This window comes from Typopeltis vanoorti, chromosome 16 (genome assembly GCF_054136105.1).
Source record: "Typopeltis vanoorti isolate ZY-2024b chromosome 16, IOZ_Tvanoo_1.0, whole genome shotgun sequence".
Taxonomy (NCBI): Eukaryota; Metazoa; Arthropoda; class Arachnida; order Uropygi; family Thelyphonidae; genus Typopeltis; species Typopeltis vanoorti.
In genome coordinates, this window is record NC_143564.1 from 68,440,907 (window position 1) to 68,461,900 (window position 20,994).

The 20,994-nt window shown below is 34.4% G+C and overlaps 1 protein-coding gene across 1 annotated transcript in view; it reads right to left on the reverse strand.

Moving 5' to 3' along the window:
- LOC150098105 (tyrosine-protein phosphatase non-receptor type 9-like) overlaps positions 1–20,994 on the reverse strand; it is a 249,440-nt gene that overhangs the window by 206,130 nt on the left and 22,316 nt on the right. The window contains exon 2 of the mRNA XM_090406500.1: positions 19,970–20,113. Within this exon, the coding sequence (XP_090262626.1) occupies positions 19,970–20,113 (144 nt within the window). The remainder of the gene's footprint in view (positions 1–19,969; positions 20,114–20,994) is intronic.

Genomic DNA, 20,994 nt, shown 5'->3' on the forward strand with positions numbered 1-20,994 from the left:
GTTCCACTAGCTGTGATGGCCAAATGGATAGTGCTGCTTCCCAACCAATAGGCAGTGGTGTTGAATCCTATAGCTTATCTATTTGTGAATATCTTTAAATGGTACATGAATTTCATCACTGGCACCATCTAACACCATACTCAATGGAGGTGAGCTTGATATAATTCCACATTTCATTTCTAGAACAGAATTTCCTAATTAACTAACCCTCAGCCCACTCATAATACTAATGCATGATAAGTATAAATTCTTTCATGAATGGAATTCATATTAAAAGTGTGGTAAATATGGTTGGGTTTGGTTGTGATAAATCTGGTTAGAACAGAAATTAGATCTGTAAGCCGGTGTTTTTTTTTTAAACAACATGTTGTTCGATAGTAGTTTTTAAATGTATCTGGCTGTGTGATTAGATTTTTTCTGTATACTGTTAAAAGAAAATAATGTATTGAAGAGATATAAAAGAGTATCTGGAGGGAGAGTTAAATGCATGAATGGCAACTGGAGGGGGAGGAAAGAAGTTAAAGTGTCATTAGAGGGGGGGAGGGGGGGTGCTGTTGAATACCCCTGACAGATCTTTGCATGTAACCTGTCCTAATTAGAACATCTGTATTGCTAGCTACTTCCACAGACAGTATTGTGTGATCACTATACTGTCTGATAGTAGTTTTTCCAACTAACTGTTGGAAAAAGCATTCACATTCTTAAATGAGATTCCTTCTGATGTGATCAAATTTAATACTCTTTGAACTCTAGTTCCTTCTTTCATATGCAGTCTGAGAAAGCTGTCTCACAATAGCTCAATAAATTCTCCATCATTCTTATCATAAGATTTCTCTTCTACCAAAGTTACTCAAAATAATTACTGCATATGAAAGAAGGAACTCTAGTTCCTTCTTTCATATGCAGTCTGAGAAAGCTGTCTCGCAACAGCTCAATAAATTCTCCATCATTCTTATCATAAGATTTCTCTTCTACCAAAGTTACTCAAAATAAATACCCTGATGCTTAGTACCCATCAGGATATTTTGGCAATGCATTTCATTGTTCCCAGCAGTTGAACCATCAGGTGTGCAATGACACCCCACCATATATTTTATTCCATCAGCCTTGACTTCACAACAGAGAGCCTCAAATTGACTGCTACATGGAACATTATTACTACTATTGCCTTCATGGGTTTCCACCCTAACTGGACACAAATTATCTGATATCATCAACAGCACTTCTCCCCTTTCCTCTTCTATCCTTCCTAAAAATACTACACCAATTACACTTAATTCCAGCATAAAAATTTTCACCCCTTCACAAGATTCATAACCATGCTCACTGAAATTCATATCATTATTATATTTACATACTGTAGCTGAAATTACACATTCTTACCATTCCTTCCATAATGATATAGCTTCCCCGAATCTCTGCATTTGGTCTCAACCCATTAATACATGGGGGGGGGGGTCTGGAAAGTTCTGATAAATACTCAGAACAAAAAAAGATATTAAAACAACTGATATAACAACAAGAAAGAATATATCTTAAAACCCTCTAACCTCCATGTTTCATTAAATTGTAACAATGTGTTCTTTTTCTTTTAGGATATAAAAGACATAAAATTAATTAATTTTTATTCTAGGTGTTTATCAGAACTTTCCAGAATCCCCCTCATAATTTCTTCAGGCTCCTGATGCCAAATCCATTCAAGTTGCTTACTAAACAAAAAACATACAAACAAAAAATAATAATAAAATAAAAACAAATAAAACAGTCATGCAACAGGGTAGAAGCCAAAACATTCAAGGGAATTCTTTTGCTCTGTGGCAGGCATACAGCAGAAGAACTGAATTTTGCTGTGAAGAAAATAATTACAAAATAGTGATATTGTGTTTTGGTTATGACAGTAGGATGACAGTGGCAAAGGATGTAGTGGATGATATACACTAAGCGTCAGTGCATAGCATACACGATAAGATACAACTATTAAGCAAACCTGTATACTAAAGGAACTCGAAGTAAAACAATCTGACACAATCTGATATTTCTAGTTATAGACTAGCCTGCAGATTTACTGCTGTAGTTAAATGGTAGAAATTGGGTAGTAATTCAATATAGGAGTGGGTTGAAAGTACAGGATTCTCTACAACAGTCAGCACAGGTTGTGATATTGGGATGGGTTTAAATAGTGATATGCAGTTGTTTGCAGATGATGATGGGGAGCAATGTAGAGTCAAGCAGTATGGCCTTACAAGAGGACTTGAATAGATTGAACGAATGGGCAGATAGGTGGAACTGTCAGTTCGATGTTGCAAAGTGTAAGGTTTTGAGATTTGGTAAGCAACGATGGGATGCAAAGTATGGGTATGTCTTATTTCAGCAATCTACTTGTATTTTATGAAAAAATGGTACATGTGTTGGATAAGAGAGAAAAATATACAACAATCTTCTTAAACTCTGCAAAGGCATTTGTTAGTTTGTCACATGACAAGTCAGTGTATAAACTGGGGAAGATGGTTATGGATATCAGATAGGTTAGATTAGATGGATGGCAGTTATCTATGAACAATAACAACAGGTTGCATATACTGGAGGTAGGGTTCTGTTCTTAGCACCTCCCTCTTGTTTAATATATTTGTTGATATTTCTTCTGGAATGTAAGAGGATATTCACAGCTGTGAATATCCTCTTACGTTTCATTCCAACAAAAACAACAGTTGTTTGTTGGTAAGTGTAATAAGGAGTGATGTCGATGTCACCTTCCTTAAGGAAGATTTAAATAGTCTAGAGATTAAAGAACAGATACACTTAGATTAAATAAAATAATTAATTTAAATTATAAAACTGTTGTTACAGTTAAAAAGGCTTATTAATAAAGCTTTCAGCAGCTACAGGATTCTTGTCTTCTTTCTGAGAAGAAATTACTCATTTCACTTCCTTATGTTATGGTATCCCAAAAGAGAAAGGTCACTAGTGGTGTACTGCAGGGGTCAGTTTTGGGGCCATTATTATTCAATTTGTATGTTAATGATACTGGGTCGGGTTTAACTAGTGACATGCGGCTGTCTGCAGATGATGATGGGAAGAGCAATGTAGAGTCAAGCAGATGTTATGGCCTTACAAGAGAACTTGAATAGATTGCACAAATGGGCAGGTAGGTGGAACTGTCAGTTCGATGTTGCAAAGTGTAAGGTTTTAAGATTTGGTAAGCAATGATGGGATGCAAAGTATACACTTGGTGGGGTATACCAGGCAACCAAATCTGTGCACAATAATCCTTATGAGGAAGGTCTGATCAAGGCCTTATACAATGGTATCATAACCTCTCTATTTCTACAAATTCAGGGGCCACATTGCACAAATTGTGAAGATGTCACATTGGATAATGGCAAGATGCAGAGGACCCTGACATGCAGAAACAGAGATGTTATGATACCATTGTATAAGGCCTTGATCAGACCTCCATCATAAGGATTACTGTGCACAGATTTGGTCACCTGGTTTACATGGTGACGAGGGTATGTTGGAAAAGATGCAGAGAAGATTCATAAAGGTGGTCAGTGGTCTTTGGAATGTGGAGTATGAGGACAGATTGAGAGAATGTAAGTTGCAGAGCCTCATGAATAGGCGGAAGGGGGGGGGGGGCATGATTGAGACATATGAGCTAATCAGGGGTTGTTATTGCATTGAAATGGAGATTTTTCATAGAATGGGAGAGGGGGATAGGACAAGAGGTCATTGCTGGAAACTGTATAAAGAGGATGTGAGCAGCAGAAGGTTCTTTGCATGGAGAGTGGTTGGTGAGTGGAATGCATTGCCTGTGCGTTGTGGGTGTAGACACATTGAATTGGTTTAAGGCACAGTTGGATGAGCATTGTGTGCAATAGTGTGTGCCTCCTACGATGAGTCTCTGACTCCATGGAGGTCAAATGTTAATAATAATAATAATAATTAAGGCAATATCTAATATACCGCAAAAATTTAAAAGATGGAAAGAAATGATGAAGAGAAATTTCGCCCTTTTTTCTTTGCCAAAAGACAAGGCTTCCTCCACTTAATTTTTCAGCCATCTTACCAGATCCTTTGCTTCTGTGGCCTATCTTATTTTGGACAGTCTAGATCTGCCTTTGTTCACCATGAGAAACATAAATGTGATATCGAGTATGGTATAAATGAAAATTTTTTACCATGCCATCTCTACCAAGCACAGTCCTGTGGAATAAGATAAAAAAAACTAGATAAGCACTGATTCCTTTGAAGAATATAGTAAAATTGTTCACATTTCTTTATAAGAAAACTTTTAGAACATTACTTGGTCTAAATATAAATAGATCTGAATGGCTTATGTTTGTCTCTCTTATAGAAGACAGAACACGTTAACTGAAAAAAAAATTTTTTTTTTTTGTTTAAAAAAATTAAGAATTAGGTGACTATTTGTTACCTTGCTAAAGTTATTTGTGCCTTTTAAAAATGCAAAAGTTTTGCCTATGTATCTAAGACATCTTCAATACATCTAAAAAAAATAGAATAGTATATTATGCTGTTCCAGATGTACTGAAGATGCCTTAGATAGATAGGAAAAAATTTTACGACTAAGATTACTTTAACATAACTTATCCATCCTTAAATTTCTAATATTATGCTTACTTATGTTCTCCCAATTTTAAGTCAGATTTAAATAGATCAATGTAGTTGCACTTTTTAAAGTCAATGAGGAATGCAATGGTATACGCCATATTGGTGAAACTGCATTTCATGAGGTGGATGGAATTTGGTAAGAGGGGAAAATGAAGTCAACAGTAACATGAGTTTCAGAAGTCATGTGATGATAAGTGTTGCAAAAGATATATAGTGCACTACTGCTATAATAAAGGAGGTGGGTGTGCTACTGTTCAAACATACAAGTACTACTACACTCAAATTTGGTTACTTAGTCCTCACTACGATGTGGAAACTCTGGAGAGGATCCAAAAATGAGTAACTAAAACAATATCCAGATTTCAGAATACTGGTTCTGGCAAGAGATTGAAGAAATGTGAACTGTAGAGTTTAGTGGACAGGAAGAAAACAAGTGATATGACAAAGACAATGAAGATGGTAAAGGGATTTACCAATTAATAAAGAAAAGACAATGCAAAAAAGTAGGTGGTGAAACAAAAAAAACAAAGGGGGGGGTCATCACCAGAAGTTGTGTTAAGGTGCAAGTGAAGAGGGAGAGTAGTGAGTAGATTTTCTGCAAGGAGAGTGAGGTGAGTGAAATACAATGCCAAGAATGCATTGTCAATGTTGGAAGGATTGTAAATGAGTTAAGTTAAACATGACAGATCTCTATGGAGGTGACTATAATTTAAAATCTTCCATTAAAAAATTAATTCTAAACAATCTGGATATCATACGAGGTCAGGTGTAACATTAATTTCCCTCTTCACAAATATCCTTATTAACACCCTAACCCTAATAAAAAATAATAATACAATAAAAAAATCCCTCCCCTCAAGACACCATAGATCTCTACATTTTTAACAACCATATACAAAAACAACAATATGCAAGCAAAAGGAAGGGAAATAAAAGCAAGTGTCCATCAGAGATGGACAACATCTCTCTCAACATTAGGAGCAATTTTCTGTTATAAAAGCTTAATGGACAATCATTCAAAAAGGAATGGAATGGTATCTCTATTTAATTTTGGAATTGAATATTAAAAGGATAATAAATATCCATTACTGATAGTCCTGTGACAAAACAGTGCTTGTCTTTGAAACTTAAAAAGTTCAGAAAATGAGTGAGAGCTTATGAGAAATAACCTTTAGCATGAGAGCTGCCCAATGACTATATTCATCTTTTATTAGTGCTTTTGATTAAAAGTTTCACTAGCTGGCAGCTATCGTTTACTAGAACTATTCGTTCACATTAAAGACTAGGCAGACACCCTAGAAGACACTCTTGATATCAAGGAATTTTATATTTTAAACAACTATTAGATATGAAATTCTTAATCATGAATATTAAGGTGACTCTCATGCCGATGTTTGTATTCTCATAAGCTTGTGTCACTTTCAATACTTTTTAACTACTAAAGGCAAAGAAAGAATAATGGATGTTTATTATATTTTAATTGAAGTGATGTAATTTTTATAAAAGGCAGATAGTCACCACTGGTTGCTAATAATAGTTCTAAGAAATACTTAGTGATCTTCCAAAGTGGTTCATCATATCATCAACCTTTAAGTCATTTCTGAAAAAAAAAAAAAAAAGAAAATATCCTTGAGAAATTTAATGACTATATATCTTTCTCAACTTAGGAAAATATGTAACTTCTATTTGTCATTAAAAATCTCCCCATCTTTCCACAGTAAATAAAGTTACTATGGAGATAGGGAAAGATCTGCAGAAGGAAAAAGAGAAAAATATATCATCTACATGACTTTTCCATCACTTCTTTTAATATTATGTGTCTAGAGTCATGCAAAACTCTTTCCGTTAGCCTGACAATAATAACAGTATGCCTGGCTCTCATATATGGGAATAGACATAATATACAGAATCTATAATATGAATATAATCTATAATATAAATGACAGCAATATATATTGTTGTCATTTATTATTATTATTTTTTTCTTTTTAACAAGTTATAGATGAATTTTCTCTATTGATAGCTCACACCATATTTAAATTTTTATATTTTCTGATGACTAGTAACAGGCAGTGAACACTTTGGGAAACATATATCAGGTAACATTCCTTTGCCTTTTTACTCTTACATTCATCCATCACAAAGTATTATGAGTGCAATAAATTTTTTGTTTCCACAATGTCTTTTGTTTTTATTCTACTCTGATGACATCAGCAAAGACTGTCTGGTCAAATATTAGTGCTAACAACTGAGAGCATTTGCTTATTCTGATTAATTTTCTATTTGTCTAAAAATTACTGACACAAGTGAAACATGATTTACTAAGAATGATATATATGATATGATAATTGGATAAAAACAGAATCTGAAGGGTGGAATACACAAGGACAACAGAAAAAAATATACAGGGAAACAAAAAACAACAGCAACATAAGAATAATTAAATAGCCATGGTAGCAAATGCTATGCAATGTAATAGATCTGAAGATATCTGGTGTATCTTTGAAAGTATCAAAAAAAAAGGAGGGGACATGACAGAAATATGATGATGTAAGTTAATTATAGGGTTTTATAGAAGTGATGCAGGGGAAATGTTTCAGCACTTGACTAGAGGGGAGGGGGCAGAACAGAACTTGGGTAGAGGGGGATGCGAGGACTAGATTTTTCGCTTGGAGGGTTGTGAATGAATGAAATGGGATGCCAGAGTCAGTTGCGAATTCTTTGTTTGTAAATAGGTTCAAGAAAAGATATGATAGATTGTACAGATAGTTGGGTCTCCTGTGGGCACCTCGATGGGTCTTCAGACCCCCATCGAGGTGCCCATACAATAATAATAATAAATAATAATATCTGATGTAAGCCTGAATCAAACAAGATAAGATTTTTTGCAGGGTGTTGTTGAAAATGCAGAAGTCACTGAGAGTGAAATGTTTGGGCAAATTAGATTAGAAAATGCAAAAAGGAACAGTTTTTGGAATAGCAAAAAAAAAAAAAAAAAAAAAAAAAAAAAAAAAAAAAATTGAGTTGTTTTTACTACTACTTGATTGTTAATGCTTGCATACTTTGAGAAGATGATTGTGCGCTGAAGATGATCATTAGAAATTCATTAAAATATTAGCAGCTAAATAAATAAACATCTTATTTATTTTGTTCCTATAGTGCTGTGCTTAATACTACTAAACTTAAAACGAATCATATAGTTTGAATTTTTAACTGGAGAAGGTAAGCTGCACATTGTGGGAATTTGAGGTATGACATTTACTGATGATGATGTTCTTGATAACTGAAGTGCATCACGTAATTACAATGTTGTTAAAGTAAACAGGTATATAAAAAAAAGAGAAATGTGTGTGTGTTACATTTCAACAGGAAAGAGCAGGAGAAGAAGTGGTGAATTACTATTCTATGGAGAAGTTTGAGATATTGTGATTTTATCTTAGGTTAATAATGAAATAGAAGCCCTACCTTTGGTGCAGCACTAAATATTGCTTCATAGAGAGTCCTTTTAAAAAAACCTTTGGAAGCATTCAGAATGAAAATAATTTTTTCCAATAAATGAAATCACCAAAAACTGAAATTGTTACAGTAAATAAAATTATAAATGAAAATAGAAATAGAGACTGATATTTAAGCTGTAATAAAACAAAATGTATAGTATGTTTTAAAGCATGCATGCCAGAATGCATGAATACACATTCATTGCAATGGGTGCAAATTATCAGTGCACATGTAATATATGGATTAGATGTAGATAATGAGCCTGATGGGTTTGCCTCCAACAAATTATGTATTTTGTACAAAAAAAAAACAAAAAAAAAACTGAAAAGGACTTCCAATGCCAGACATCTGGTATAAGATCGCAAACAGAAATTATGTTTTTATTTCAACTAGTTTTGTGAAATACTTTGTTTCACTACATCAGGAAATAACACAAATAAACTAAAAACTAGAAAGCAAGTAATATCAGTTAACATTGGTGAAAAATGTTTGAAAAAGTTTAAACAATGAAAGCATGCAATCCCTATTATGTTGGCTGCTGGTAGATACACGTGTGTTAATGAATTAAGGAAGACCAGATGTGATGTGCAATCATCTCTTGTTTTTTGTTACACTGTATAGGATGCTTCATCATTTCAACAGATTCTTGAAATGCTCTTGAATAAAAATGTAATCAATGTGCAACATTTCAGTTTGTTGCCATTCTACTTGGTGTGTGTGTGTGTGTGTGTGTGTGTGTGTGTGTGTGTGTGTGTGCACGTGCGCTGTATGTGCTATCAGCCCTGATTTGTGTTTTCTTTCATTCTCAATGTCCTTGAAGTGTTCTGATCAGCATATCTCACCAGAACTGCCCTATATAGTGTAGAACACAATTGTAGCTGAGGAAAAAATTATTTTCCCTAAAAAACTGCTATCAGAAAAAGCATTTCTTTAAATAACATTACAGTGCACTCAAACTGGCGCAGATCAGGGTTTTGTGAAATGTATATGTAAGCAAAGATATCAGACTTCAATATGCTTGGATGTGAAATGAACTGTTATATTCTTAATGTGCATTCATCAAACTTACCAAGAAATTTATGACACCAAAAGGTAAGGTTGCCTATTTCATATTAACTAAGACATATCTGAGAGTATGAAAGATGAAGAGAGTTAAATTTATTGAAAACTTCATCTTTTATATTTCCAAATATATCTTTAGGTAATATTGAAGTAGATAACCCCACCTTTGGCACAGCACCAAACATAGCTTCATAGGGAATCCTTTTAATACCCAAGTATACCCAAAATCTATTTTTCATAAATGGGAAAAATGGCAGTGTCTTAGTCCATTTACTCAGAGTATTATCCTGCATCTTTGTCATTGATATATTTTCAATATCCTGACATGTTCTTTCAAAACTACCCTGACTTTTACTGTACCTTGGTTTGCCATTGTACAGATTTCAAATTTAGTCATGTATCTTTTAATTTTCTATTATTACTTACCATTTCTTTCATTATTCTATTAGTCACCTATTGTATTGGTGATGACTGTGCAGATGTAGCAGAAACTATTACCTGACCTTCCGAACCAGACAAATCCACTGTAGTTAGCGCACAACTCAGAGTAAATTTAATGAGAACTTCACTGTTATTCTGACAATTTCATACTTTAGCTAAAAATAGCACTTATTCTATAGAATAATGAATTTCATAATTTAACAGTAACATGTATGTATGTGTGTTGTATGGAAGGTGTGTATGTGTGTGTGTATATATGTATATATATATATATATAAAAAAATGAATTTTTAACTTGGGGATATTGTATATTAGGATAACCAAGTAATTTTATAAGCTTGGTTATTTTTACTCCTAATCCCAAGTAAGCAAACAGTTAAGTTCACGTCTGAAACGTAGTTCAAGTCTAATGATGGTACAACACCAGGGCAACTCATTGTAAAGGTGGGTAAAGCTCTGATCACTATTCTTAGTATTTCCCATAATGTAAAGCACATCTCACTAAAAGATGTATACTGCAATACATTATGGGCGGGGTCACTACCCAGACTGGTTTCAACCTTTTTTTTTTGAGGTCTCCTCAGTGAGTAGCTAGACCCTAAATACCAAGGTTTTAGTAATACAGAGCCTTATCAACTTTACAGATATTTTTTACTTTAAAAAACACCTTGTAGCAACTTGTATAGGTAAAGTTGATAAGGCTCTGTATTACTAAAACCTTGGTATTTAGGATCTAGCTACTCACTGAGGAGACTTCAAAAAAGGTTGAAACCAGTCTGGGTAGTGATCCCACCCATAATGTATTGCAGTATACATCTTTTAGTGAGATGTGCTTTACATTATGGGAAATACTAAGAATAGTGATCAGAGCTTTACCCACCTTTACAATGAGTTGCCCTGGTGTTGTACCATCATTAGACTTGAACTACGTTTCAGACGTGAACTTAACTGTTTGCTTACTTGGGATTAGGAGTAAAAATAACCAAGCTTATAAAATTACTTGGTTATCCTAATATACAATATCCCCAAGTTAAAAATTCATTTTCATCTATATCTCCTCCAGAGATTTTTATTAAAAATAAAAACACCTTGTAGCAACTTGTATAGGTAAAGTTGATAAGGCTCTGTATTACTAAAACCTTGGTATTTAGGATCTAGCTACTCACTGAGGAGACCTCAAAAAAGGTTGAAACCGGTCTGGGTAGTGACCCCACCCATAATGTATTGCAGTACATCTTTTAGTGAGATGTGCTTTACATTATGGGAAATACTAAGAATAGTGATCAGAGCTTTACCCACCTTTACAATGAGTTGCCCTGGTGTTGTACCATCTTTAGACTTGAACTACGTTTCAGACGTGAACTTAACTGTTTGCTTACTTGGGATTAGGAGTAAAAATAACCCAGCTTATAAAATTACTTGGTTATCCTAATATATATATAAATAAATAAATATATATATATATATATATATATTTTTTTTTTTGAATAATAGCTTCGCACATGTAAGAGAAAATATAATATATTACTCCTATATATTTCGCTCACTATGACACGAGCATCTTTCAGGAGAAGACAGAAAAAGCCGGTAACAACATTTAAATTCTAAATACAAGAATGAGTCATACAGCATGCATGTAATATCACGGGTCTCAGTCACAGCTCTCCAGTAGTAGGAACTAGAGGATTTTGGCCCAATTAAGCAGCTGTCAGAATTACTCAAAGTTTCATGTTAATCATTAAAAATACTGAGCAACAAGTTATTTATTCAAATTAATTATAAAAATGAAATATGTATCTATTTAAATTTTTCTCATTGTCAATATCAAAAGAGAACTGTTCTTCTATTAAACAAAATACAGAACACATTAGAAAATATCACCATCATCAAATTCCTGACATGTACCCTCAAGGGGAGTACAGGATATGATAGTACTACATGAAAAAGTTACTGTAAAAACTCAATGTAGCTTAAAAATACCAAAGTGCTTTACATTTTTTTTTTTTTTTTTTTTTTTTTACAGAGGTCAAGTCCGATGAGAATACTGTAAAAATAACCTTGTTTGTCTCTGTATATTTTATGTTAGATATTATTGTAAATAACCATATGGAAATTAACTGTATTTATTCCTTTAACAAGAATATTTTACAATGCCAAAAACAAAGGCAATGTTTTGCCACTGGAACATTGTGTAATAGCTCTCTACAAGGGCATAAGAAAGGATGTTTACTATTTTTGTGTGTATGAGAAAGTGCTTACAAGCTCTGTGCATAAACACCTCCAAAGCCAGTCTAAAAGGTTCAAACAACTTTCCACTTGCCGGCAACTGACGATCAAAAGAGTGCACGGAGAGAACAAAGAGCAGGTTGAACTTGAAAGAAAATGAAAGAGTCATGCCGAATTCTTCAGGAGTTACAACCCTTCGTGCAAGGTCTCAGAAAAGACTTAATAAAAAGGGACAGAGCCAAGCAATAGGGACTTCCAGTCGCCACCAGAAAGAGCTTCGAGTTACCGAAGAGAGAGGGAACCCATTCGCCAGTCAAAAGAGAGAGAGAATAAGTTGGTGGCAGTTTCAGTTATTGGAGGCAGCAGTTTGAGCTATTGCAGATGGCAGATAGAAGAGCCAGTCATCCAGGCATTTCGGCAAGCCCAAGATAGAGGAGAAAAGCTGATGTAAATTCCCAAAGCAGCTTCGCTCAGAAGTTTTTCTTTTCGCCGTGGGAGAACAACCTTTTTGTTGGAGCTGTATGAGTACTGCACGTTGCAGTCCACAGCCCGCTATTTTCCCGACAAGATACTGCTGATGCAGGGCATTCCTGAAGGAAGCCTGAAATCTGAGATGAAAGAAATGCCATAAGACTTTAGTGAAAGACTTTTTGACTGAATGTGCAATACAGAGCCTTTGTAGGTTCCACCTGTTGAAAGTTTATTTTTCACCTTGGTTAGACTATAATAAATTAGTTTAATCCTTTATCCAAGTGTGAGCAAACAAAGTTTGCACCTGAAAATATTTTCAGGACTGGGGTAAAGTAGTACAACACCGGGGAACTTGTAGCAAAGGTGGACCAAGCTAACATCACTCCTATCTCAGTATCCCCCATAACGCAACACACATCTCCTTGTGGATATGTATAATGTTATGCATTAAGGGAAGGGCCACTACCCAGACTAGTTTCGACCTTTATTGAGGTCTTTTCAGTTGGGGCCAGGCCCAGAAGCGGAGATACTAGGCAGAAGTAATGGCAAGGTAATCTTTACCTATAGGAGTTGCCAAAAGGTGTGCCACTTTTTATTAAATTAGTCTGGATTTAGAGAAAGATGTTGAAGGTTTATTTTTCACTTGGTTATACTATAATAAATTCAGTTTAATCCTTTATCCAAGTGTGAGCAAACAAAGTTTGCGCCTGAAAATATCTTCAGGACTGGGGTAAGGTAGTACAACTACCTTACCCCAGTCCTGAAGATATTTTCAGGCGCAAACTTTGTTTGCTCACACTTGAATAAAGGATTAAACTACTACCTTAACCTAGTCCTAAAGATATTTTCAGGTGCAAACTTTCTTTGCTCACACTTGGATAAAGGATTAAACTGAATTTATTATAGTCTAACCAAGTGAAAAATAAACTTTCAACATCTTTCTATAAATCCAGAATAATTTAATAAAAAGGTAGCACACCTTTTGGAAACTCCTATAGGTAAAGATGACCTCGTCATTGCTTCTGCCTGGTATCTCCACTTCTGGGCCTGGCTCCCACTGAAAAGATCTCAATAAAGGTTGAAACTAGTCTGGGTAGTGGCCCTTCCCTTAATGCATAACATTATACATATCCACAAGGAGATGTGTTTTGCATTATGGGAGATACTGAGATAGGAGTATTGTTAGCTTGGTCCAAGTTTGCTACGAATTGCCCGGTGTTGTATTACCTTACCCCAGTCCTGAAGATATTTTCAGGTGCAAACTTTGTTTATTAAGTTCCCCCCTTTTGTACATTCCCTCTTATAATATGTATTAGATGGACTATTAAGAATTTCTTTAATGGTAATAAGAAGTGTCCTTAAGAGAATCAATTGGCATTTCAGAAATTGACATCAAATTTGTAAAAATAACTTAACAGAGAGTTAGCTAAGCTTTTTGCAAGTAAACTAGAAGTTTAATAAGTTGAATTTGTAAACAGAAAGTAAATAAGTTTTTGAGTTAAAGAGATTATTTAGTGTTGAAGTAAAAGGGTTCTAATTTATGCTAAAGATTTTTTAGATGGAATAGAGTAAGCAATCTCCCTATTGTTTAATTCATGTATATTTCATATTAATGTAAATAAAATGTGTTTTAATTATTTGTTAAAAGAGTGCTGCCTGATTGTTTATTTACAACTGCACTGTTCCTAAATAAATCGGACTTGAGAGCGGGAAACAACTAAGGCATTAAAAGCAGTTTAAGGACTTAAGAACCACGACTGTATATATAAACTTTGTTGAAGGAATTCATGCTAGTAAGCGAGGGAGAGAGAAATCTACCGGACGTATTACTTAGTCTTATGCCGAAAATTATATATTGGATGGCGCAGTCTTACAAATAAATTTTCCAGTGTTCATAGGCATATGACTAGTAAATACGGAAAGTGGATAAAAATAGTATGCAGTAGAATAAGTAAAGAAGGTTATGAGAGAAAAAGAGCACACTGCTAATTAGTAAAATAAAGAATAAAAAAAGATATTATAATAACGCAGCAGACAGCTTATCGTTATTACATTAAATCATTACTAACTTCCTATCTATAATTTTCCTCTAAATCAATCTGTTACCTGTCAAGGCTTCAACATTATCAGATTTTATAATTCTATCTTCTATGACATTTTTTACTATATCAATCCACCTACATCTTGGTCTTCCTCTGGGTCTTTTTTCTGCAAACCTGGCAGAGAACACTTGTTCTGCTAATCTTTCCTCTCCCATTCTGTTTAAGTGACCACGCCACCTGAGATTAGCTCTGCTAACACCTTCTTGGATGCTAACCATGTTCAGTTCTTTCCTAATATCCTCGTTATTAATACGATATTACCACTGATGCCATCTGTTCATGTCTCTAATCTTTCTTAGGACTTTCACATCTGTGGTCTCTAGTCTTTGATCTTTGAAAACCCTCAAGGGGTGTACAGGATATGATAGTACTGCATGAAAAAGTTACATCATTACTAACTTCTTATCTATAATTTTCCTCCAAATCAATCTGTTTCCTGTCAAGACTTTAACATTATCAGATCTTATAATTCTATCTTCTAGGACACTTTTTACTGTATCAATCCACCTACATCTTGGTCTTTTTTCTGCCAACCTGGCAGAGAACACTTGTTTTGCTAATCTTTCCTCTCCCATTCTGTTTAAGTGACCACGCCACCTGAGATTAGCTCTGCTAACACCTTCTTGGATGCTAACAATGTTCAGTTCTTTCATAATATCCTCGCTTTTAATACAATATTGCCACTGATGTTATCTGTTCATGCCTCTAATCTTTCTTAGGACTTTCATATCTGTGTTCTCTAGTTTTTGATCAAGTGTTTTATTTCTAACAAAGATCTCAGATCCATAAGTTAAAATTGGCTTGAACAATTTGTTGTATACAGTTAATTTAGTGTTTTGATTAATTTTGCTCTCTTTACCATATAAATTTATTCAGTTGTCAAATTTATTCCTACATAACAGTTTTGTTGATTCTATTGTCTATTTTCATATTTAATTTACCATTTTCACCAAAAATTGTGCCTGAGTAGCTGAAATGTTTTCCTTATTCTATAGGTTCTCCATTCACAATGCAGTTGATATTTTCAATGCTTCTGCCTATTTTCATTGTCTTTTACTTGTTATTGCTGACCTTCATACCAAATCTGTTACAACAGTTATTCAATTTAGTCAGAGAATCTTGCAGACATGTACCGAATTTATTTAGAAGTATAAAATCATCAGCATAAAGTAAAGAGCTGAGATTAACATCTCCAAATATGATACCACTTTCCTTCATAATGTGATCCATATAGATAATAAATAACAGAGGGGATAATGTACATCCTTGTCTGACACAAGATTTAACATAAAACCATCTTCCTGTATCAATTCTAACTGCTGACTTAAAACTCATATAAAGTATTGCCTGATATAATAGCCCATTGATACCATACAACTGTAGCGTTTTGAATAGCTTTTCTCTTGGCACCTTGTCATAAGCCTTTTACAGGTCTACAAATCTTAAATATAGATCTTTGTTATATTCCCACAATTTCTCAACTATTTGTCATATAGTGAAAATAATGTCCTAACAGCCTCTATTTGGCCTGAATCCAGCTTGTTCTTCACCAAGCTTCCATTCCACAATCCTTCTCAGCTGTTTCTTAAGTATACTTGCATAAATCTTACCAGGAACATTCAGTAGGGAAATACATCTGTAATTCTCACATACATTTTTATTTCTTTTTTTATATATGGATACTATGAGAGCTCTATTCCAATCATCTGGAATTTGTCCCTCTATCCAGACCTTGTGAATTATGCAGTACAGCCACTGTAAGACTTTTATACCTCCATATTTGAACATTTCTGGTTGAATATCGTTATTCCAGCTGCCTTTCCACATTTCAGGGCATCTGATGACTTTTTCTACTTCAAGTATGGATATATATTCCTGACTGCATGCCTGGTCAGTGTTTTTTAATACTGCGATGTCTGCTTGTTTCATTTAGCAATTTTTTGATGTAATTACTCCATACATCAAGGATATAATTCTCTCCAGTTTCCATGTCACCTTTATCATCTCTAATTCCTTTCACAGCACTCTTTCCTCCATTTCTGAGTTTCTTCTTCAACCTCAAGAATATCTTACCACCTTCTTGATATTTATGTTCTATGTTCTCATCAAAGTCTTCCCATGACTTTCGTTTAGTTAGTTTTACACAGTGTTTAGCTTTTTTACATTTGTCTATGTATTTTCTAAGAGTACAAGTTGACTTATTTGCCAGGAACTTTTGATATGATTTCTTCTTTTCCTTCACTGTCTCTTTGACTCCTGTGTCCACCATAGAGTCTGATTTTTCTATCCTTGCAGACAACCTCACCACATGCCTTTCTGGTTGAATCAATCAATGTTATCTTCAGTATTTTCCACTGCCTCTCAAAAGACTGGTTCCTGTTCTCAAACTCTTTCATTTTTTCTTGAATAATGTATTTTAGTCAGCAGTTCACATCTGAGAGCTACTCAACTTTTATTCGCTTTAAAACGTTCTTACATGTTCTTCTTTTCAATATGAAATTCAATTTTATTCTGCTCAAGACTAAATGGTGATGACTTCCAATTTCAAATTCTTTGTACACTCTAGTGTTCTGTACCAGGGAGAAAACATCACTATCAACAATAACATAGTCAATGAGACTTTTCTTATTCCTTGTCTCTTCTCTCCATGTGAATTTATGCAATTTTTATGTTGGAACATTGTGTTAGTAATAACCTCAACAGAAATCCAACAGGTATTTGCCATTTTTATTAGCTTTGCTCTTTTCTCCAAATATTTTTGTATGTCTGACAATCATTTCCTACTCTGCTATTTAGATCCCCAACAAGGACCATCATTTCCTTTTTCATTGTGTCAGTTGCTTTCTCTAAAGCCTCAAAAATTCCTCCATTTCTATCTTAGTAAAACCTTCTGTGGGACCATAGGCACAAATAAGTCTCATTGTCCAGTTCTCCATTCTGATATTTGCCTACATCACCCTACTTGATATTGCTCGCCATTCAAAATGATTAGCCCTGTATTTTGTGTTCAATACTATAGCTATGCCTTCTTTTCTCTGATTGTCATTGCCTAAATATAACATTTTGTATGTATTGTTCAGAACAATCTCACCAGATTTTGTCTTTTTTGTTTCAGTCACTGCTATTATGTCAGTCTGGTACTTATTCAATTCCTCAGCTAGTTCCATTTCTTTGCCATTCAGGCTTCTTATATTGATAGTACCGATCTTGAACTCTGGTGATGCTGAGTTGGGGTGTGTTTCAGGATTTGTTGAAGTAGCTGACTTTTTGCTGTTCATCCCTATTCCCTGGCAAAAACAATGGGGCCTTGTTTAACTGGGTGGCACGCAGCCTGCACAAAATTCTGTCATGTTGTACCATCATTTTTATATTTTGGTTTAAACCAATAAGAATACAATTTGGTCGGCTAAATCTCAAATTGCCAGCCCATCCTCGTTCGTTCTGTATCCAGGTAGATACCTAACAGGGTGCATCATGAGAAGGGGAGGATTGGACATTAGGTCAGAAGCCCTAGTCAGTTCTCTGCATTCCTTTAAAGGCTATGTGGAGGTCTCCTCTTAGTTATACGGCTTTGACCCTTAAACACCCAATTAGAAAATATTTGATATTTAAATATTTAATTTATATAACTTGAATTTAATATCATGCCAACATTTCCTTTGAGACAATCAAACATTTGCTGCTTTAAAATCATCATGACACAACTTCTTAGTTAGCGTCTCTGATTTCTTTTTTAACACAGGATCAGTGATGCACACCCCTCGTCCAGTTATAATGAATAACCATAATGAATGAATAGGTTATTGTTCCTCTGTATCGAGCCTTGATAAGACCCCATCTAGACTACTGTGCTCAGATTTGGTCACCTAGGTTTCTTCTTGATGGGGTGGAGAGGAGAGGAGGTGGAGAGGATCCAGAGGCGAGTGACCAAGATGATAGCAGGTCTGTGGAATGAACCGTATGAGAACAGGTTGAAAATTTGTGGGTTGCAAAAATTGGTTGATAGGCGGAGGAGGGGAGATATGATTGAGACATTCAAATTACTGAAGGGTTTCTATAAAATTAATTCAGAAGATATTTTTGAGAACAGGGCTGGTTGTGGGAGGACTAGGGGACATCCATGGAAACTGGGCAAAAGTGTGGTTAGTAAAGGTGTTAGAGCTGGGTTCTTTACTTTTAGAGTAGTGAATGAGTGGAATGCGCTCCCTGAGTCTGTGGTGGATGCTGTGACAGTGAATGAGTTTAAGGCGAGGTATGATAGATACTGTATGAATGTCAAATAGTTGTGATGAATATGATTTGGGGCCTCCCTCGATGAGTCTAATGACTCCCTGGAGTTGCCCGTAATAATAGTAATAGTAATAACCATTGATTTAGGGCAGTGATGGCGAACCTTTTTTACCCAGGTGTGTGAAACATCGTTTTTTTTAAATATTGACACTGTTGATGTGCCACTTGCATACATGCATTACAAATTTAACTACTTAATCATAGATGGTGACTTATACATATCATATTAGGCTATTTATTTAATAGGACATTGATATACCATATGAATTCATATTATACAATTAATTTAATAAACTGAAATTATTGAAATTAGTTTTTTCATCAGAATACCAATATTTTTCAACATCCAAGGTGTGTCAGTGCTGACACGTGTGTCATAGGTTCGCCATCGCTGATTTAGGCCATCCTCAACATAAGGATCCTTACTTTCACACCATTTTTGGGATGTTCTCTTTTTTCCATAGCATGTTCATTCTTCTCACAGTTTATCTTACTGTTGTATCAGTTATCCCAGACAGACAAAGATGACTGGTATTGAGTGAATGGCCTTTGATTTTAGTCTAGTTAGTTAGTCTTGCATTTATATCCACAACCTGCCAGGTATTCATCAGACAGTCATTTAACTGGCTCAGATTTGACATAAAAGAACTTTATTTGGCATCTTGGTAAGAATCCAAAATTTCATAAAATTAAAAAATAAAATAGAATAAAAAAACTGAGCACTGAAAAATCTCCACACTTTTCTGAATAGGTGTTGACTCAGCATGAAAGATGACACAAGTGCGCTTAAATGTTAGTTAGAAACTGTCTTCCTTAGAAGATAACATGGTGTATAAGCTGAGTCGGTGAGAGGAGTGATGAGTCATTTGTCATCCAAAAGATGTGCAAGAACAAAGCTGTAAGTCATTTATTTATTTATAACCTTTGCACTCCTTGTTCAATAAATATTAAACCAACTAGCCATTTACAAGTGATTACCTCAGAAGGATAATCTTGAATGCTACATCTCCTGTACCAAATAAACGAAGAAATCTCTGGCAATTTTCTGGATCTGGTTTGGTTCTTTAACATTTGTCCCAAATAAACAGCTGCCCCATTAAATGGATTCTATTATATATCAATGTTATTTCATCTCTTTTGAATATAAATTTTAAAGTTCAAATACCAAAAGATAATGCATAAAAATAGACCACAGAAGTTTTAAAAATTAGACCCACATCATAAATGCAAGGTAAATAAAAAACAATTACCTCATGAGCTTCATATAAGCCTAAAGCCCTATGTACATCAAATTTTCTAGCCATCATAAATTTCACAGCAGTACTCCATGACAGTGGACCAACATTTTGATGGAGTCTTAGTTCATTAACAATTGAAATAAATTCCTTTACTGCCTAAAAAACAAACAAAATATAAAAGCATTTTCTATAAAAACAGGGATGCCAGATGATCACATTATTTCAATAATAATAAAATAAAAGTTTTTAAAATGAAATAATTTTTAAATAAAAATCTTGTTAGCAGCTGTGCAGCCTTGTGGCAAGTATTGAGTTCTACTTCCTATCAGAAATATTTTCTGCACTTCACAATTCTGGCTTGTATGACATACTGAAAGTATTAACACATTTCTAAAAATGTAAACAATCATCATAAAAATATGATTAAAAATACAGTGAAAAATGTTTAATAAAGGTGGTAGTATAGAAGTCATATAAAGACATGGAAAGTTTTTTTTTTTTTTCCCATTTGTCCTTAAATGAACATCCTGAAAATAACAGAAATTCTAAGCATTTTATAGATTGCAAAATCAATAATGACAACTGTTGGCAAACACCAAATTATCTGCATAACTTTTATATACAGCTGGAAAGTTGTGTGTATACATCCATGACAGAGAAGCAAATTCATGAGAGCAAGATGATCCTACTTCTTGTAGTGAAGTAACAAATTGAAGATTCAAACATATTCTCTCACTCCCCCTTGGAAAGTGACAGTAAGAGAAATGAGAATGGGTAGGGGAAAAATATCATTTGCATATTATTTATTATTCCCTTGCCTGCTCAAGGTAGAGAGGAAATAGTTGCAACAGACCAGGAAATGTGGAAGGTAATTATAGTGGATGGATTTTAATTACAAAATAGAAATTATAATGAAGAGATGGAATCCAATAGATAATTACATTACACAGACAGTATGTAATGTGGGCACATGAAATGAGAGTCATGGATTGGATCATTGTAACTGAGTAAGTTATTGTTAATTAGATGGCAATGAT